A 22483-nucleotide genomic window follows, 5' to 3' on the forward strand; every position below is an offset into this window, starting at 1 on the left:
GCAAATATTAAAAACAGTTACTGCTCCTGCCCTTTCCTGGCAATGAGGCTGTCCGTAGAAATTAAAGCTACATAAACTTTGGCTGTGATGACAAATTTGGGGGACCTTTGGAAATATCCATGGAAGAACTGTCAGAAATTTATACACACCATACTGTAGTTTTATTTATAGATGGTAAAATTAAACTGGTTTCTGCTTAGCTTCAATAACCTCTCATGAAAAAGCACGAAACCTGAATTGGGATGAGCTCCTGAACAAAACCAGCCCATTGGCATAACTACCTCCAACCCACTGTCTGACCTGGGCTGGGTAGGAACCCATTTAGCATTTCAAAAGGCACTGTTAGCAAGCCAGAAAAAACAGCCTCATGCCTATACTCACCAACAAGAATATACCACTAAGCAGCACATTGCTTTGGCGAGCCACAGCACTAATATGTCCAGCTACAGCTGTATGCTGGGAACCCTGCTAGCTGTGATCAGAGCTCAGCTTTGTACTACTATTTATATTGATAAGTTCTTTAACACCAAGAAACATTAAGACTAGATGTCCTGTATGCGAGGACAGTGGGAGGAGGAAGGCAAACGACGTTTGCTTAGTTGAAATTTTCACAAATTTCAGAGCAAACAATTACAAAGCACCTTGCAATCTAAGAATTTAACGCACTTCTTAAACAAGTAATTAAGCATCACAACACCTATAAGGTGAAGAGGTTAAGTTGACATGGCTGGTCTGAATATCCTGACACTCGGCCAAAGTGCAACTATTTGGTCATTTTTAAGGGGAGAATTTTTGGCATTAGAACATAATTAAATTAGAAAATGAGGTAAAAATGTTTTTCGTTTACAAAGCGAAAGCAAATGGACTGTTTCATTTCTGCAAATGGTTCAGTTCAAGTTGTCAAGATGTTTAAAAAACTCTGAGCTCAGGTTAATGTTGTTGAGTACATGATTCATAAGAATTATGTGAAGGGGAGAAGAGAGGAAACTGTCACTTTCACCGCGCTTGGATGCCAGCCCTAAAATAAGCTTCTTGAAACAGTTCATCAAAGGAATTTCAATGACAAAGCCAACCTTTATCCCTTCACAGAGGACTTCAAACCTCCTTTTATAGCACAGAGATCACTATATTTGGCCAAACCCAGATAACATTAAAGCCATTATCACTTCAGTGAGATACTATAAATAGCAATAGTAACGTAAAACATTTAAAATTCTGCCTGGGAAGCATGATAGATAAACAATATTATCTATGCGTATTTTAGGGTTTATCTATCAGACATAATTTCATTCATGATAACGTGAACCGATTTAGTTACATAATTCACCTTGTTGTTTACACAAAATTACTTGCATAGTCTTGGGAACTCCTTTCCTGATTGCATTTGACAATAGACTTTATATTTAACACACACGTATGTGGGAAAGGTCAAATCATGCTCTGAGGTTCTGGATTTGTCAAAGTTAATTCTCATTCAACAAATCAGGATGGGAAACAGTTTCACTCTCTGTTAAAAGGTTCTGTTCATTTGCATCAAAAAAGAGTGTATTAACCCCAAACCTCTTCATCTTAAGTTTCGTCATCACTCTAAATTCTTCAGAACAACATAATCCTGAAACAAATTTTGTTGCCAAAAATTGACAGGAAATTATATTTTCACTGTGGATATATTAGTCTCTGAACTTTACTTTCTATAACAATAAGCAGGAGATTATGAACTCATTCACAGGAAGTCCTGATAAGGCTCTAAAAAAGATTTGCTTTTACCCATTCAGGTCAGAAAGACCACTGTATTTTGCATAAAAACATCGTCTTTCCCCAAACAGAGAAATAGCCCACCCTCTAAGAGAAGTGTAACACAGTAAGAAATACCATGGCAGAACTGTCCCTTATTAAAGGATCATGGCTGCCTTTTACAGACCTACTACTGGCACCTGAGGAAGATGTCTTTTCTACATAGGTTTTAAGCTGACTTTGTGTTTCTTAAAAAAAAAAAAAAGAAAAAGCAGCATGTAGCTTTTTTAAAAAGAAAAAAAGAAGCATGTAACCTAGTATGTAAAACTAAGCATATCTCAGCAGAACTGGTCATTTAAAGACTCCTCATTTTGAAACAGACACCCCCCCCCCCCCCCCCGCCCTCCCCCCGTAACTTCACATAATTTTAGAATAACATTTTCTGCTGGTAGAGTGGTTTGGGTTTGTTTTTTAATTAAAATTAGAGGTGGTCCCAGAAGCCCAGACCAAATCATCCCTGAAAATGAAAATATTTAATCTTGTCTGGGATAGAATTTAGTAAACCAATTCTCCCACACAAAATGTCAAACCAGGCTAAGTGCACGAGGCTGTGTTCCTGTGCCTCCCGAGTTCAAAGGGCCAAAGATAAACCCGGCTGGATGGAAACCTCGAGTGTCAGTGCGGCTCATTATTTCCACATTGACTGGGAAATCGGTGAGAAACCTCACCCTGAAAAATCCAGTAAAAATTAAGACCTCAGGTTTCAGGCATTATGATGGCTACCAAACTTTTAAATCAATAGCCAATAAAAATTCCCATCCGTTATACTTTCATTTATAATCTAACTTTTTAACTAATCTGGGAGAGCGGGAAAAAAGAATCGCTGAATACAGCTGATGGAAGAGGGAACCCACAACTCTGTGCAGACACATGGACCTTTCCACTTCTACGAACTGCGGAGGAAATGCTCCTGCTCATAAATCATCAACAGGAAGCCAGATTCAATGGCTGGGCACAGCACCCTTGCACCGACTTCACATACTTCTCAATTGCCTTGACACAATAACCTTTAGCTCGTAAAAACTTAGATCTTATGACATTTTTGAATAGTGACAAAACCAAAACAAAATTGCTTGGAGCATTCCCATCACAAAAGCCTCCCCTTGAGCGTTTCCCCATGAAAAGTAAAAAGCATGCTTGCTTTTATTCAGCCAGCTCATTAATCCACTTCATTGAGACGCTATCCCCCACCACCAGTGTGTTTCTGTGTGCACGTAAATGCTTCAAAATCATCCACAGTCATCCCGCTAGAGATGGTTTCAGTGCACCCAGGCAAGAGCAAAGGCTCCATGCTGAACTCCTAGCGTGAAATGAGTCATTTGTTCCAAATCATGTTTCCTTTTTTCAATATTCGTACTTAGTTATTCATTTCCCTGAAGTACATGAAGATGAGATGTTCCTAAGTTACCTTCTATTTGCTCTCAGTGCAGATACTATTTGATTCCCATTTCTTACTTCCTTTTTCCAGCCTTTTCCATTATCCCAGTAGGCTTTCATTTAGGACCTCATAGGCACAGACAACAAAGTCCCTACTTTGAGGAAGATATCATTTAAGTTGTTTCCCCTTGCAAGATCTTTTGAGACCTCAGCCTCCCTTTGCACTGGAGACAGTCAGCACCTGCAAGGCCTTGATTCCTAAACACTCATTATCATGAGGAACAAAGTTAAAATTACTTTTAGGCTGCAGAAGATAATATATTACAGAAAGGTTCATATTATTCAATAAATATGCAAGATGTGAAAATTAAATGTTTGCAAGCTTCCTGTTAGCCACCCATCAGGACAGTCCAAGGAACTGATTGGTGCATACGTCCATTTTTGTATACATGTTTCACCTTTCACGTTACTTCACAGCCATAACTGAAAATCATAGCAAACTGTTTTCTCTTTCTATATTCCGGGTCATGCATCATTTTTTGTTGTATCTGTTGCAGTCTCCATGTCTCCATACCAGCCATTATCTTTGGGCTATTTTTTCCAATCATAATCGTTCTGTCAGATTCCCTTCTCCCTTTAAAATTGTTAATTTGTAAATTTTAGTTTATTATTGTTTGTTTAGTTTTTGTTTATTTAGTGATATAGTTAAAATTTCAAATAAGTATCATCCTAAAGAGATAATCAACTTTACTAAGATTTGACTGTACTGAACAACTTTCAAACTTGCAAGTAATGACATATGGAAATTGATGTGAAAGACTACAATACCATACTGACCAGTCTCATGGCATATCTAATGAACTGCATTCAGTTAGAATGTCAAGCTGACCTTTGAGTACTGGAAAAAAGTAATTTCTCAATTAAGAAAATTCACAAATGGCGTCTGTCACAAGAAATTTACACACCTTCTTGAACAAGCTCAGTGCCATTAAGGAAAAAATGAATGTAAAGACACAAAACCTAATCTAATCTACTGTAGCACTCTGCTGAGGGCACTCTAGATGGCCTCTTCCCCTCACCTTCATCACCATATGTATATTCTTTATTTTTCATCACTGAACCATTATTGTCTTCGATATCTGATAATGTTTTTCTCTTCAGTATTGCTAGTGGATCTTTATCTGTTTAATGAGTCCAACCAAAAATATGAAGGGCTGAACTGAAGTCCATCCAAGCCAGCACACAGACTTGCCCTGATTTCAGTAAGTTTTATATCAGATTCTACATTCAACAGTGATCAACCTCCTCCCAATTTCTACTTGTACATTACCTCTCCCTGCTACCCTCAGTGCTAAGGAAATGGCTTCAGATGTTTTAGAATTTCGTACAAATTTCACTGCATCAGCTATTGGAGATTATGCAGGGTGCAGTGTATTAGAGATGTAAGAAATCCACTTCTATTTGTTGAGCACCGAGTGTCAGAAAATATAATTCACCAACGTACTTAAAGCTACACAAGAGAGAAGGCTATGCAAGTAGTTTACAGGAAAACCTCCTGTTGGGAGGGGAGATGGACAGGGGAAGGAGGGAAACTCTATGTCCCCAGTCCCTGTGTCTCAGCAGAAGTGTTTATAGACTGACAGAGCTGTTACACAGTTCCAGGACCTGGTTTAGCAGAGGCATAAGTGATCCCCAGAGACGTCAGGTACAATAGCAGAGGTAAAATGAATCAAGATTAAGTTAAACTTAACTTTGTAACTGCAGCCCATAAAGATATCAAACAACTAAAGTACAACTCTATTGCCTCTTCCCTGGGAAGTGGACAGTGGGAATCTGGTGATGTTCAGAAGCTCATGGTGCTGGACTACCCCAGCAACATGGACTAGGTTTGATCTTGCATGATTTGTCAGAGATCGGATATCGATTTCTTCCGCTCATCCAGGTAGACCAAGGAGTTTGGGTGACTGAGCTGTCAACAGCTTAGTCAGTAACAGACCCCCTGCTTGTAATTCTAAACTGGCAGAGACCACTCCAGGTGATCTTAACCTCAACTGGGCTCTGCATTTCACCCCATGGAAAGCGTTGCCAATTTTTAACTTGCATGCCATCATGGCTTATCAGAAGGGTGTTTGTAACTGTCAAAAAATAACTAAACCCAAATATACCACCTTCTCAAAACCACTGAGACTTACCCCAGGAAAGGAAGGGGGGAAAAAAAAAAAAAATCTAAGGAAAGAGAGCAGTCAAAGTTTCTTCTCAAAGGAAGATGTTGCAGGAATGTGGCAATCCTCCTCCTGTCCTATAAACAAACTTTCAAAAGTCAACTAGTGACATTTTTGAGTCTTTACACTTATTTGGACTATGTGTCACTGTCATCTTCATCCTTGGGTATTAAGAGCCAAGCACTGGGAGGGGCCCTCCTCCCCAGCAGCTGGGAGATAGGCTGCTGCTCTTACCTGACATTGTCATGCTTCTGGATGTAGATCTTATGAAACATCATATCTTCCTGTTTGGCGTTAATGTCAGCTTTCATCTCCATGGCAACATGTCGAGGAAGTACAGAGAGCAGGAGACGCTCCTGTGGAGTCAGACAGATGAACCAATTAAAACACCTGCTGCCCAGTTAACAAACACACTTTGTTCCTTACTGGGGAGAAATGAGTCATCAATTTGGTGAGAGATGAGTACAACCAAGCAAAATGGTCTCCATAAACCCAGCAACCGATCCCCTAACAAGTCATATGCAATTCTGTCCCAACATCACAATAAGAATTCGATGATTTTAGAAGAAAAATTATAATTTTTCATCCCATCTGCAGTGGGCTTGTAATTCATGGTTGTCAATTCTTGCAAATGAAGGAGCCATGCAACTCAAAAAGTGCCCGTGCACCATTCTTGGAAGGACTCTGACAAAGGATACTATCTGACCTCCCACACAGCCTCTCCACACCACCGTGAAGTCCTCCTTCACTTAACACCAGAGGACTGATATCCTAACACCCTTGGGCACCATTTAAAATTCCTTCCTTTCCTATCTAATCATCTAAGCACGTTCCCCCCAACAGGCACAAACCTGTTCTTAGCAGCTAAAAAGTCAATAGGAATGCCCCGATAAAACTAGCATGAAAAGTTAGCCCAACTATACAACGCGGTATTATACTTCTACATTTAAAACCACTATTAGTGCCCCATTGCATTAAGCCCTGTAAACCCACCCACTCACCTACAAGAGCATTTTCAGTAACCACCTCTGTCATCAACAATTCATGGCTCTCCACCCTCACTTGGCACTTTTATTTACTGATAATAGCTTTAGTGTGACTTTAATAACATTATTTTGTAAGCTGTTCTGTATATAGTTTTGCGTGCTAGGCAAAAATTAGTTTCATGACAAAATGATGACTTTCTGGTAATTTTCCTAAAAACCTCACACAAAAGCCTATGCTTGTAATTATTCTAAATTTGGTGGCAATTTCATGCAGAAGCTATAGAATTTAAATTTGCAGGTAATATGTGCCCCAGGGATGCATTTGTGTATCTCAGGTGTCCTGAGAAATCCTGCCAAGACCTTCATTTTATTCCCATTCACACCCCTCGCAGGTCAAAGGAAGTTTTTGCTATGGCTGAAGAAGGTGGGGAGCATCTCCTTTGGGATCAGCTCCACTGTGGTCCAACCTGCAGGCAGTGCTCTGGGAAAGCTCAAGGACCCCAAATGCTTGTGCGGTTCTTGTCTTTGTTTTTCTTTACCTGCAGTGAGCAGAGGGAAGAAAAGGGCCTTCCTTCCTGAGGACACAAACACAGCGTGGTGTAAACGAAGATCCCTAACCTTATCTAACAGCTCATTACTTCTCAATGACACAGGGAACAGTAGGGCTCAAATGCAGTCCTGACTCAGAGGGGTCAGCAATCCTGTACCAATTCTGTCACCAAACCTCTTGCCCATACTGCAGTTATAGGCATGTTCCTGGTTTCTAATTCCTAGTTTTAACTGAAAGTTCCCCATTTATTTCTTCCTCTAAGGAGAGAGAGGAACTTTGGGGGAAACAGGAAGATGAATTCACTGGAAACGTGTTCAGCATGCTCTGAGACATTTTACAGTCTGCGGCACTGCCCAGTATTTCCATTTTTTTCCCCTTCAATGTGTACCTTAAAGAGATTGATTCTTGCCTCCAGTCTCTGAAGAGGTAGTAATAATACAGAAGATGATATGTTGGAGGGATTTCTACCTCCTCTGCTCAAAATTGCAGCAGTCCTGACAAGATACTTGTTTTTTAAAGTACTCTCACCTTCACTAGCATACTGCAGGTGCTAACAGTTACATATCCACTTTTTTTTTAAGAAGATCATGAATCATGCACATGTCCTCAGGCTTCTGTCAGCTGTTAGTGTACTAATTGAGCGCAAAAGCACAACACGCTTGTATGCTTACCAGAGTAACTGGTGTATATGCTGTTGCCATTTGCATATTATAATAGGCATCCTTGAATGTGTGAAAGCTGCTATTTTACATGTGATTTTACACATCCTCTAAATAACTCGGAGCTTAATGGGAGGTTCAGGGGCACCCAGAGGATTGGAACATTCCCTGTAGGCACATGAGTATGGAGGCATGTTTTTTTTTTTTACTTGCTTGCAAAATAGGGACATATTCAGGGGACCGAGTTTCTCTTACTAGCACTCCAAGAGATTTTCACGTATATTTCTGGGTAACTTTTGCTTGAGAGCCTCCACCCCTACTCTTCCTGACACCATAGGCACTTGCCAGATTAAATCACCAATATTTTCAAGACACCCTGAGATCTCCAGGAGATGAACTAACACCGCTCTGAACTATCACCAATTGCGGAATAAGATAGGCTTATTGCGTGAAACAAATGCATGTCGCACAACATCCCTTCATGCAGCAACTAATTAGGAAGCTGAGCCATGTTACAGACTTGGGCATTATCTTTATTCTGTTTGTTGGGAGCATCACAAGCACTGAAAATAACCTCTGAAGCTAACAGGAGGAAGCTATAACAAGTGCCTTTGTAAAGCACAAGCCATGTTAAAAGACCTTCAAAACAACAAAATCCTTACGTTTTATTTCAAACGGAGCACAGAAATTAAAGGCTCCACTAGAGTACAATTTTCATTTTGCTATAACGACTAGAAAGTACTGCAGCCCTCACTGTAAAATCACTTATAATGCACCAGTGAGGTCACTGGGACTGCTGTTTTACAAGTATAACAAGGCAGCATTCTGATCTGATAAAAAAAGCAAGAGCAAATTCATTTATAATTCTCACTTCAAAATAAGATGCAAGTATAGTTCCACTGAATTATACATTAAACAAATGCATCCCAAGGAGCACTAGTCTCTAGAATAGGCACAGATGAAAGAGTACAATACAGATCTACTCTGTTTACATACCTACACATAGATATATGTATACGTGGGCACACACATCCCTACGACGACTCTGTACTACATAGGAATTTTACCTATTTATGTCATACTCTCCCAAGACTACCTCAAATCACTAAAATATTTAATGTCTTATGACTATCCTTTTGTTTTCAGGTTTAATAACACTTATTTTTCACCACAAGTGATGCAGAGATGAAAAAGAGAAGGAGTGAACAACTTTTCAGATACAAAAGACAAGCAGTGCTAGAAGTAAAATTGTGTAGTCTGAATAACGCATCTCTTACTCAAATCCTAAGTATTTGCTCACTATGGACTGTGGAGAACACCTATTTTTTCATCCAAGAGTATTTTATTCTGGTCAAGCAACAGTGATTCCTGTTATGGCTCTGCCCTAGGTGATCTCAAATAATGAAATCACAAGAAGTCTCTCTTCTGCATTGGGCATTCTAGATTTTTATTTACTTTCTTGCTAATTTTGCGTGCTGGTAGATGCTTAATAAAGGAAAAGACATATTCCTTTGCCGGAGATAATTTGCTTGCCTTTAATAGAGAACAGCACGCAGGAGCACCATCAGATCTCCAGAAACAGGCAAGCAATGATAACAGGGTTGGGCTGTGCAGTTGTCTTTCCCTCCACCCCTGTTCGGAGACCAGCTCTCCCAGATACAGGCTGAGCTGCCTTTATTTGTGTCTGCTGTCACCTCAAGATTATCTCAATGCATTATGCATAGGGATGCATCTGAACTGAACCTGGAGATCAATGTCAGTGCAGGCTGTAGCAGCAAATAAACTTATTAGGAGTCCCCAGCTGCCAGGAGCCACAGTTACTGCTGGAGGTACTGGAGGGTACTTCTAAGTGACTGGCTTTGACCCATGTTTTTCTGATGTCCCGGCTTTCCTCTGTATGGTGTATTTTTTTCTCTGGGGAGGGGGAGAAGAAAAAAGCATAAAGCTAGAGCATTTGTCAGGGCTTTTTTCATGAACTACTTCTGACATAAAAGCTCCTAAATCCAGAACAGCACAAGCACGTGAGCCATGCTGCTAAGGCAGTCTCTCAGCAGAGAGGACAGAGCTGTAGCCAAGAAGTAAAATGGGGTACTCTTTTGGCTCAATCCCTTCTTTCATTTCAAGGTGTGGAAGAAGGAGTGGATGCTCGTTTCATCTTTCTGAGACTACACTTGCTACAAAGGAAAAAGGAGCCTTGAGCATGAATCTCGTTTTCATACATATATTATCAAAATAAAGTACGTGCACACATTATTTCACAGTAAGGGTTAAACAGCAAGTATGTCAGCCAGAAGTACCTCACAAAACACTTGCCAAAAGACAAATCCATAGATGCAGATGGGCTGAGACATGAGGGAAAATTAAGCTGTGTTGCCACAGAGATGCAAAGACACTCCAGTTGATTCATTCCCCTGACCTCTCCCCCAAACCCACAACCAAGCTCTGACATATCTCCCAAGGGAAGAGTGGAAGCCCCGTTTCATGATTCATTTCAAATTGGACTGGACAGACCGCTATGAGATGTACTGCAGGGCCGAGATGTGTGTTAGCAAGGGAATAGTTAAGCTGCCCCAAAAGGTCTTTTGTATCTAATTCTGAGGACGTAAGAGATTCGTTGCAAGAGAACCCACAAATGAACTAGGGGACCAGATACATTCGGTACCCTTGACGACGGGGCTGGATGCTAGCAGCAACAGGTTTTTTTGCAGCAAAAAACCCATCAAAGTTGGTGATGAATTTCACTCTTTGAACAAATACAATTCACTTAAGGCCTAAAAGGTATACAGAGGTGTGCAAGCAGGTAGGAACCTTTGGGAAAGGCAGGAAGGGGACCCTCTTTGGAGGCATCAAGGGACAGTATGTTCTGTGGACCAATTTTTACCTTTCACTTCTGAAACCTGCCTTACAGCTAACTGTTGGCAGTGGCTTTGCTGACAAACACACCACGTTTTGACCTTAGAAAGAGGGTCCATCTGAAGCCTGTGTGGTGCATCTGCATTTAACGCATGGCTTCAATGATGGCTGCAAAAAAACTATGCAGACTCTGCATACTGTATAATTTTAATCCACAGGGCATAGACTACAGGATTTTTTGATGTCTGCAGAGAAGTCCATCGGGGTATTGGGGAAGAAATACTCCCCTGAGCTTTCTTTCAAACCTTGAAAAATCCTGCCCTCTACCATCAGCCTATTATTGCTTGGATTAGTCAAGAAGCAAGAGGCCTGCAAATCCCATCCTACAGGAACAGTTTGCCTGCTAATTCTGCTTCAGCAATTTCATTTTTTATTTCCCACTGTTGCTCTTACCTGCTGCTGATTTTCCCTTTGAGAATGCAGCCTGGCTTGTATGCATTCCCTGGTCTCCTGGAAAGCCTGTCTTTGGGACACCTCTGCTGGGTAGTGGGTACACACGCCTACAATGTTTGTACAGGAGAAGATGAGAACATTGGAGACCAGCTGCAACAAAAGAAAAAAAAAAAAAAAAAGAGAAGAACACTTGGTTACACTTTGGAAACCTGCCATTAGTAACAAAGCACCAGCCAGAACCCAGCCCCTTCCAAGACTCCTTAATCCAAGCCACACTTAAACCTCAAGCTCTTAATTCCAGTGTATTTTGCCTCTATAGACTTTAAAATATAAAACTTCCATATATGGCCTCAAATATATGTTCTTAACACTGTGCATTACTTCACTGGTAAAAAATACAACTCCACTGGTAATTCTGTAATCTTGCTTTCGGTAATCCAGTATCTTGGAACTATTGTGACAAAAATCTATCTAAAAATGCATCATTGCTCTGTCAGCTAAAAGTCAGCTAAGACTCATGCAGACAGATCTGCCAGAGGAACACAAGTATTTCCATGTTTGTGTACCTACATATCTGGCTTGAAAACATATCAAAGATAGATTAAACCATTATTCTGAAATAGTGCTTAAAATACTGAAAGGAAAATGTTGGTATTCACAAGGTTTAAGAGCACCTGAAATAGATTTTTTAAATCTAGTTCCAACTAAAAATTTTATGTTACTAGATAAAAAAAAAATACGTTTTTTACATTTCTGTGAAGATGACTACAGAAAGAGTTGTTAAGTGTGAAGCATATTTGGACCGGACAAGCACAAAGGAAAAGCTACATCACTCTTCTGCTTCCATGTGGGTTGCGTTTTGCAAGGAAGCAGTCACATAACTTTTGCTGAAAACTAGTGTTGCAATCTTTTATTTCTCAACTGTTTTTTAATAAAAAGGAAAAACCAAATCTATGTCCATTGGTGGCATTTTGTTCAAGCAAAATGTTCAGAACTGCTTGTGATGGTGCCATGTAAATATTTCCCTTGACAGAGGTCAGTCACAGTATAACTTTTTGAGATAACTTTTTGCATAAGCTGTACTAGAATTCCCTTTTGACGACAGACTTATTTGAAACACCTCTCATCTCTTCTAGGAGGAAAGACTGTCAGACCTGCAAGATTCTTAAAAATAGGGATCTTTGGTCTCTTCGCTAATGAGTCCAAATATACTCTTCACATTTATTACTATTTTACTGCAGAATAAAAAAAAGGTAATTTCCAGACCAGCCCATTCCCTGAAAATACGAGGCCAGGCTCTGAAGGGCAGGAGGGGTGCAGGGCACCCCTCAAGCCCTGGGCTCACAGGGGTGCTCAGGACTCCCCAAACCAACTTGGTCACTGTGCAGGAGAGAGAAGCCACCCCCGTGTCAAAACATGGACCCACATCCCAAAGAGTAACAACCTCTCCGAGAAACCGCACTGGGATTACTCTTAACTTTTTGACTACATCCATGCGCTAAGGACAGCAACAACTATTTTATTAACAACTCTGCCTTGAAACAGGATTTAGGCAGAAAAACCTGATCTTTCAGCTCAAAATAAGCAATATCTCAAGCTACAGCCAGCTGAGGGACTTCTCTCTGTGAATGGCTGCCAGAAGGTGGCAACACTCCAACTTCCCAAGCTCCTGCATCAGAGTGCTGCATTTTGGGCTACGTCACGGCAATGAATTGCCACACTTATGCATCATACTGCAGTACAATAAGCTGCAGGTTATAGATAGCCACGGGTGATTATCATCAATGCCAGCTATGTGTATTTGCAGGTAAGTGGTTTCCAAGGAGGAAACCATTCTCATCCCCTACAGATCCCCCTCTATCCAAAGAGTCCAAACTTTGGACAGACATAGGGTGCAGGTCATACACATGAACATGAAATAAGTCCTGATCCTAAACTCACACATTTCCTTCACAATTATATTCTCATTCGTCTTTTTCTAAGGCTGCCTGGATTCTGCCAGATCCAAGGTCCTCCATCTCTCCCCCAAGCTGATCAGACACCAGCCAACTTCCACCTAGATCCTGCCCAGTTACCCTAAATAGTGCTGCATCCAATGGGCATTTGATGGTATTTTTTTGCAGATAATGATAATTTTTAAGGATGAAACCCCCCTCCCCCCTTCCCCAAAACACCACCAGTGCTTATTATAATGAAGAAACAGCTTAAAAAGAGTAGAAATAAAGTTTTCCTAGGAGTTACCCTGATTTCTGCTCCACAGCTGCACTGATTATGACTCACAGCCTGTGAACAACACTTCTACAAGTTCAGTACAGTTACTATGGCCTCAAAGGAGTTAAGACTAAATAGCATCTTCTGCATGGCCAGATTACAGCAAGACTCCCAAATCCTCTCTATTGGAGCTATTCAGTTGCATGGTAAGTGGAAAATTTGTTGGGGCATATAACATAGCATAAGCACGCATCATATATCTGATATGGATAAAACTGAGAGCAGAGAAGATTTTAAGGAAATATGCAGTTTTATTTTTTAATCCCCAAAATCTGTGACTTCATTTCACTTGCAGTCAAAAGTGCAAACCCAAAACAAACTCCCCAAAACAGTGACTCAACTCTTGCACCAAGAACAGAAGACAACATGTGGTTTGGATGGCAGGTAACATATCAGGAGTTAACCAAGCAGAAAAGAGGAACAACTCAGTCCTGAAAACAAGCTCTTTTTGGGTATATCTCAGTGCCAACAGAAAGTCCGCCTAGTGAAGATACCATTGTTGTGATAATGCCTTAAACAGCCGAGCTGTACAGTTCAAGGCACACGATTCATGTTATGCATTGACACCAACATTGTCAAAGGGGAATATAAAAAACATCATCAGACTTCATTTTATTGGTAATGTTTGTGGAACGCAAAGCAATTTAACTTTTCAGCACTCACTGAGGTCACTTTACACAAACCCAAGGGACTTCACAGACTAATTTACAATACAGACTCAGATGACCATGCTTCATCAAGTAGGAATAAAAACTATATCGCAATGTAATTTTTAAGTAGCAGGGGACAGACATCCATAAATACTGTTAAGCAGAAGCTCATTTAATTCACAGCATGGCATCTTTGCAACACCCTGAAACATAAGGGGAGAAATTACATTGTAATGTTGAAAGTATCAAAGATCTGCAGAGATTTAAAACTGAAGCTCCAACTATTTGCAATGTGAGCAAGTGCATTTTGTTCAATATCTGTTTACAATTTTCTTCACAGGTGTTTTAAAATATATTAAAGAAAAAAAAAAAGCTTTCTAATCTCATTAATTATTTTCACAGTTCTCTGTTTTAATAAAATAAATTTATATCCTGTTTGCCAAATGGTACTACTTGCTTATCAGTTTCCTTGCCATTTTGCTATGGTAACCAGCTTCAGTCCCAGGAGGAAAGAGATGATGTAGATATTAAAAAACTGATTCCCTGAGCTCCATGGCCTGAGAAGTAAAAACATATTATGGCAACTATTTCAGACAATCTGTGCTTCAAGAGCTGTTCAAGACAATGGGAAAATATAATTGTCTATTTTGTAGTTGATATCCTTCCCCTGCCTGGCTAGAGATTTAGACTAAGAAGATTCCTACCCTTTTGATTTTGGAAAATAATAGTTTATAGAAGACTATTTCACTTACATATAACTCCTAGATAAGCTATTAAACCTGTCTTCAGTATTGCCATATTTGAGTATTTCATAAACTAAGACGTTTACTCTTACAGCATCTGCGTGTGGCAGACAAATGCTATTACTCTGATGCTACTGAGGCGGAGTTCTTTAAAGGTAATTCAGTATCAAAGAAAAAGCTATGTACTATGAGGGGTTTTCAAAAACCACTGCAACTTCTTAGTTCCACTGAAATAACAGATCACTCAATCTCAGACAAAACAGGCCAGACAGTTTCTAGTCACTTTGGTTTCACCGCACAGAGTGCTACAATCCTTTTGTTGCATCTCTTGCAGGAAACCGTTTTCAATACTTTTTCCCTTGGTGACTGAAGGAAAAAAAGAGAGAGATGGAAACAGTTTAGCTCCACATGTTCTAGGAGTTATGAAAACCTGGTATTACAAAACCACAATCAAGAGCTAAATTTGGCCTGACACTATTGTTACAAAATTGATGTTTTGGGCGTTTCAGGCCAGGCTGAGGAAGAACCAGGATGGCCAAGTGACCAGGGGAGAGTCTCCAGATCACCACAAGCTGAAAAAAGTATCAGCTCGCACCAATATTGCCACACTTCTCCCTGCTGTGTTTCTATTCGATTATTCTTCAAACACCAGATGCTATTCAATATGTAATTAAGAGACAACAACATGCTTAGGAGGGATAGTGTCGAGATAAATTTTGTTAGTTCCCTACCTCTGCCAGAGCAAACAAGGCTGGTTACTGACATGAGAAGTTGGGCTGTATTCCTCGGAATATTACCGCTTATTATAAAAATCACAGCTTCTGTTTTTTGCCAAGTTACTCTGCATTGGTCCACTTTTCTTGCAGAGGCTCAGGATTATTTCTCTTCTGAGATCACAGCACTAGGCTATTCCCTGTTAGTTTCCAACACACCATTAATCAGTATTTTGTTCTCCTATTTATTTTTCATTTAAAAAAAAAATACTGTTTTGATATTTTCATAAAGTCCCATTTTGAAAACAACTACATTTTAAGCTTTTACTGTGGGGCAGTAAAACTGTCACAGGGAGAAGGAAAGCACACACATGGAGATTAAAAAGTCATGCAAAACAATCTAGAGCAAACAAAAAACTATATATCCCTTCTTTCCAGAGTGTGACACTGCTCTGCCTCTGCTTTGCAGTTCTCATGATACTCATCCAGTACTAAGTTTTTTGTTAAATCAATTATCAGTGCAACAGCGAGGTTAAAAGCAGATAACAACTGAGTTCCTAGACTATATTTCATAGTGATTGTATACTGAATTGACAAATCAGTCCAATTATTAACGGCAGGGGCAGACACTGAAATTAGCTTTACTTTGAGAGTTCCTTTTCTTAACCATGAAAAAAATATTATAAAATATTTAATATTTATCTGAAACAATGTAAGAACAAAAATATGATGGACTACAAAAGCTCTAACTATCGAAGATATTTCTGCAGCACCTATGTGTGCAATCCTGAATTGGAAGTACAAATAAATTCTAAAGATAAAAAGCAAAAACATTATGAAAAAAATTTGTTGCTATAAGGTATACCTGATGCTGTTCTTTAAACACTTTCCCTGAACAGCAATTAACCCTGTATTGCCTCTTTATATAGTACTTTCTAATAAAAAAAATTGGACCGGCTACACAGCTAAAGGCATAATGAAAATTAAAAAGAAAGACAACATCAGCTGGCTCCAAGATCAAATTACTCATGTACTTGTGCTGTATATACAACAACATCTTTCATTTCCCAGAGCTACAACTAGCAGAGCTCTAAGATAGTGAAAACTTGTAGATTATGCTAGAAAGATAATTAAACAGTTAAAGTCATATGGTCTTCTCCCAGTGTTTGGCCAGTAAAGAACAGGGTAAGTACTAGTGAAGAAATTAGGAGGAGTTTTTTTTTATTTTAAATCTGACAAGTACTTTTACTGAGTACTTGAAATAACTGCAACAGCAAAAGATTACGTCAATACACCAGAGTCTAAGAACAAATTTTCTGAAGTTGCTATATGGTGCCTTCCCTCTCTCGTCTGCTGCCTCTGTGCAGCAACCACTTACTTGGATTTCGAGCAGAACAGATAATTGGTTACAGCCACTATCTTCCAAAGACTTCTCTAAGTGCGCTTTATGCACACAAGTAGTGCCACTGAAGCCAGCTCTGAAAGTTTAAATGCTTCCCTAAGTCATAGTATAATTTAACTATCCCAGAGTAGCAGAATTTATTAGACAGCGATGCTCTAACGCAGCAAATCTCTTCGCTTGATGTTGAGAACAAAAAATTTCTTTGCAGAAATACTTCTGAAACTTTTTTGCATATTGCTTCTATTTGGGAAGCCTACAAGGAGCAAAAGCTGTCTACTTTAATCTTTCAACTAGATTCTATATTCAGCATAAAGTTACTTGCTGAGAGCAAAGCAGTGGTATTTTGGCTGAAAACACTAAAAGAACCCTTATGCCACTTGTGAATGTGGCATTAATGTCTCTGTTCAAGAATTACAATCAATAAAAAAATTACACTGAAGCTATCCATTCTGTGTATTTCTGTGACCACCTCACCTCCCAGCCCAGGTATATGTTGACCTCTTAGATGTGATGCTCTGTTCTCCCAGGGGAAAGTCAAACAAGTATTTTGCCCCACCTAAGTTCATTCTTTCTTTAGAATACAAAATGATTTTAAAGTTTACCTTTTAAATACATGGTTGCAGGTAGTGATATAATATACTACCCCCCTCACACAGCACAGAAAATTAAGATTTTTATAATTTTCAATTCTTCCAGTTGTTTCAGAAGGCATCAAAATGTTTGATTGTGCTTTCTTAATTTTAATGGCTCACACCTTATTCTACAACATTTTAATTCATTTAAATTTCTTTTACATTTGTAGTAATTGCAAACCTTCCATGCATTCTTTCCCTCTTATTGCCATACAGAATACAGTATTTATGATTTGGGTTTTTTTACAATTAAAACCTTTAAATCCTGATTTTATTAAAGAACAAAGCATTACCAACAGAGATCTATTTTCCTTAAGAGAAAACATTCCTATATCAAACTGATGAATTCTACTTCCCTATCACTGTTTTATTAACTATTTTTTCTGCTGGGATTTCCGTGAGATCCTATTTTCTTTGGCTACTAAATGATAAGGTTAAGAAGAGGAGAATAGACTGTCCTGACCTAATCTTGGTGTAACAGCAGCTAAAAGAAGTATTTCTGTGTCTAAATTTTCCTGGAACTCTATCACCAACCCAGCTAAGCATCCTCTGTATGGTGGCACAGCCTGGTGGGGAGGAAGTGCTGCCCTTTGCGAGCAACAAAATAGTAGGCAAGGAGATTCCCATGTCCTATCGTCCACCCTCACTGAATCTCCTTGGCAACCAAGTTTCTAGGCATCTTCACACTTAACATATTTTAGGAGCTACGAATCAGCACTGGTTTTCATGTGAGGATCCTTGATGGTGAACCAGATGAGGCAAGCCGACAGCCCATGGCTAAGCAGGAGATGCAGCCACGTGGGAAGGTGCCACTCAAGGGGAAACATCCAGTGGCCCTTGGATGCAAGAGTGAGACCCTGAAACAACTTATGGAAAAGCTTCTTCCACTGAAACAGGGACATTTCCCTTTTCCCTTCCCCTGTTAATGATTCAGCCCCTGCTTTATTATTTAAATTACCACCTCTTAAGTCTTTGCAAGCAGGCTGTCTCCTTCAACTCCAATGGCTTCTTATCTTAAGAGATGGAACACGGGCCAGGTGCCTCTCCTCAGCACAGAGAGCTGAGCACAAGCTGCGAGTTTGGCCAGTTTCAAATCTGCTGTGGCAGCCTCCAGAAGGAACAACATGCTAGAAATGGAGGGCTGGGATTGCCACAGCTCTCGCAAGCAATACTGGGCAGTGGGTTAGTCGGGGCATGTTTAACACTCCAGCTCACTTAACCTGACCCTAGTGAAAATGCATTTGTACCATGAGTGAATTCATCCCCCTGAAAGTCTGTTTATTTCTGATCCACAGAGGTACCTGTGTCAAAGACTTCAGCAACCAAATACAACCTTCCTGAAGTAAAAGCTCTTCAAAAAGGACTTCAAACACTAGGTACACCTCTTTGAGGTCGCAAAAGTGGATGAAAGCTCCTAGTCTTTCGGTGCATGACTCACAGCTGTCACTGGGTAAACATCTTCATGCAGAAAGTATGTCAAGATAATTTTGACAACTGTATAAAATTTGCCCAGATGCATGATAGCTTAGGCAATTTAAACAATGACTTTAGTTAAGAAAATTAAGCAAAACTCTGATACTCCAGCAAAATCAGTTGTTCTGCAAATGATTGTAAGCATATTTGAGTTGTCTTTATGCCAGTCCCACCTGCTCGTGTGCTCCTAAGGTGGGAGGTGCTGTTCACGTAAGAAGATACAATAGGTGTTAATTTAAAAGGTGTTAATAAGAAAACACTGTAATTGAATAGAAGTTGGATTAAGAAGTCTGGTTGCGCTTTCGCGATTCTCCACAATGCCTCTGAAGCAAAGGGAAGCTGTGATCCATCAGTGAGGAGAAAGGTCGAGAAATGTCCTTGATTCATCTTTATATCATATTTCCTTCCCTATCTGGTGGAAAGGATGTGAGGAAGGGAAGCCAAATGCTTAGGTTTTCTATCAGGCCCTCTTAAAATTAGTCCACTACTCTGAAACACACATGAAACTCCATTTAATACATGCTAACTAACTCAACAAGCAAATACTTAGGCTGATTTCACCCATGATAGGAGCAGGATTTTGTTTATTTTGCTTTTCTGCATTTTATTTTTTTTTTTGGATCAGGTTGTGCCTGGCAGCCATACTACCTACATGATCTCAGCAGAAGAGAACTCTGCAGCCGAACCTGTAGGATCCAGTTCTTCACAGTCACCTCCGCAGCTGCCACTACCTGCCCTCTCCGTCCTCCTGGCAAAGGATGCGCTGCCTTTCCCAACAGCCTACACACTGCCAGCAAACACACTTCACAGAGAAGTATATTCCCAAGACCTGTGGTTGCTTTCAACGGCTATGAGAAAAAATATCCGCACTATATAAGCAAAATCATGAAGATCAACACCCCTCTGCTTCCCCCCCCCCATCACACTGCATCCTTATCCTTAGTGTTTCTGGGAATATTTCTGGGAGCCCTGGACTCAGATACAGGCAGTGCATCACCCCTTATCTTCCGTAGTCATTTAAGCACAGGCATCACCTCCAGGTCACTGGGAAAACAAAAATATTTATCTAGTTACATGGAAGTCTTATTTATCTGGGAAAAAAGAACATTCTCCAGTTGCTCAGCAGGCAGCAATGAGTGCCCTAAATATGGTCTGTAAAATATAAAAATCGTTATTTCCCAAGCATTTAGAATGTGTGTTTTTGGGAGGTGGTGAGTTAGGCTGGTTTTGTTTGTGTGGGAAGAAATGTAAAATGGGAGAAAGAATGGAATACAGCTGGATATTTCGGTTTTGATTTAAAGAAGACCTCCTTTCTTCTTCTGTTGCTGGATTTGAAATCAATCTGGGGCAGCTTGCCCACAAGCTATGCTCATTCATATTAACATCCCTATCGCAACATATATTTTTAATAAACAAAATTTACCAAGCACCACCACCAAAGTTTGAACTCTTGAACTGAAGCAGTGGCTTGTACCAGATGAGGTGAAGAAGGAGCATTCATAGCAGATAGCAAAGATTGTGCGCAGTCACCACTAATACACAAGTCAATCTACTGGATCACAACTGAATATTCTCCTTTAAAAGCTGATGTGCGGTTTTGCTAGCTATTACAGTAAAATAAGCTTACTTCTGAATGAGAGAGGTTGCATAGAAGTCCGAGATTCATTATCATATCTTATCCTTTGGCTGCGTGAGCACTTGAGCATACCGATCTCTAAACAGATTTGGTTTCAACAACACAAAACCTATCGGTAGGCAAATTCCCAACCAAATTTTAACTGAGCACAACAGACAGCTCGAAGGCACATTCCTTGGCCTTCGGCTTCGTCGTACTGAATTTCAATGGTCTACAGTAATACAATAGAGATTTTATAGAGAAGCTCTAAAAGACTCTTCAGAATTGTTTATAAAGACAAGTGTAAGACAAGCTAACGACAATGGTTGTGACCGGCTCTGTTTATAACACAAATTACACAAGACAATTTAGCCTGTCTTCATTTCATTATATACAACCCCTCTTCTCTCTGCCTTCAGAGCTGCACTACTTCACTCTTCACATGTCTTTCATTCTGCCTTCTTTATATGGTAACTCTTGTTATTATCCACCCTGGACTTCCTTCTCAGCTCCCCAGTCCTGTCTTTCCCCCCAAACACACACACACAAAGGCATGGGGATTCTTGAATCAAGATATGCTATAGCTGAAGGTTATTTTTGCTAGGATCTTAAACCTCCTTTTTCTTGCTGTCAAACGTATAAGATGAATATACTGAAAATATTGGCATTACGACACTGTAAAAATTCAAATGTTTAACAGAAACAAACAAATCAACCCCACTTTGCTGGAGATGCAGAGATTGGAAGAGTCTTTGAATTCTGACAATCGAAGTAAGCTGGTCTGCTGAGAATTGGGCAGGATATAAAGAAAATAAATCCAAATTTCTGTAGCTAGTGGAAAATTTTGAGTCTGTAATTGAGCATGTACTTTTTTTTCTCCCAAAGATCATTACCAGAGATTATGCAGCTGAATAGGTTTTCTGAGGTGAACTTAAAATAGGCCTAATATCATACTAACCTCCCCAAGAGGATACTGTACACCACAGAATTGGCCTTCGAAAAACAGTGAATTATGAATATTTAAAGTAACCTAATCTGAGGAAGACAGACAGAAAAAAAATAGAGAGTACTTATTTTCAGAATTTTTTGTAATATGACAACAAGACAGCAAAGGACCTAAGAGACCTTATGGACTACGTAGTTCATTCCTCACTTGCCTCTTAAAAAATTGTCATATCCAAAAATTGATACAACAATTCTGCTGAAGTTTAAAGGGCACTAAATAGCAGTACTTGCTTTTATTATATTATATACAGTATTTCTCTTAATATATCCCAAAGAGACACTTAACTTTCCCTGGAGTGGACAATATTGATCATAAACAAATGAGCTTGCAATCTACTTTCCCTGCCATCATCATCTGTTGCATCACTGCTTAAATATTTAGTCATGGCATTAGATTTTTCATTTCCGAGAATACAGAACCTGTGCATTTGTCCTTGCCTAGTAAGCCTTTCGCAAATCAGCACTTGTATTATGTCGAAATTTATTAGTATACTTCAAAACAAAATGAGTTTATGAAAAATACTTCAAACGTGGAAGGTAACTGGATAAATAATTGCTTAAAGAGGAAAAACATAGCTGAGAGAGGTTTTGCTATCTACTGAAAACTAGGTACAGTTATTGCCTTTATACCCGGGAAATGAGAGCCACATAAAATAAAATACAGAATTTATCAAGATATAATAATAATAAAAAATGGCACAAAGTGGTGTAAAATCTTTCAGTATGCGATCAGTTCTATGACTGTGGTTTGAAATCATAGATTGGTTCTCTGCCATGCTACTGTAATGTGATATCGTTTGTCGGTCTAAATCCAATAAGGACCTCCTAAGCCGCTTTTGATAGGATAAAGATATTGGATCCAGTTCTCTATTCTTACCAGTTTAGCTCTATCAACTTAAGAGAGAGAGAACTAGAGAAAATGATTAATTATATCTCTGAGATCTTATCTCATCAAACACTTCTTAGTGCTTTACAATAATCAGTCATAAGCAAATATGAGATATCCCTTCAAAGGCAAAGCAGGTGGTCCTTGACAGATAGCAGTGATAACTGATACATCACCTGGTGCACAGAAGGCCAAACAC

At 39.6% G+C, this 22483-nt stretch overlaps 1 protein-coding gene across 1 annotated transcript in view; it reads right to left on the minus strand.

Annotated features, from left to right (window-relative positions):
* The window catches only part of ADCY5 (adenylate cyclase 5), a 221185-nt gene that overhangs the window by 80814 nt on the left and 117888 nt on the right, over positions 1 to 22483 (minus strand). Inside the window, exons 2-3 of the mRNA XM_049804028.1 lie at positions 10895 to 11044; positions 5628 to 5749 (exon numbers count right to left, since the gene is read on the minus strand). Coding sequence (XP_049659985.1) covers positions 5628 to 5749; positions 10895 to 11044 — 272 coding nt within the window. The remainder of the gene's footprint in view (positions 1 to 5627; positions 5750 to 10894; positions 11045 to 22483) is intronic.

This window comes from Accipiter gentilis, chromosome 1 (genome assembly GCF_929443795.1).
Source record: "Accipiter gentilis chromosome 1, bAccGen1.1, whole genome shotgun sequence".
In the NCBI taxonomy this organism is placed as follows: Eukaryota; Metazoa; Chordata; class Aves; order Accipitriformes; family Accipitridae; genus Astur; species Astur gentilis.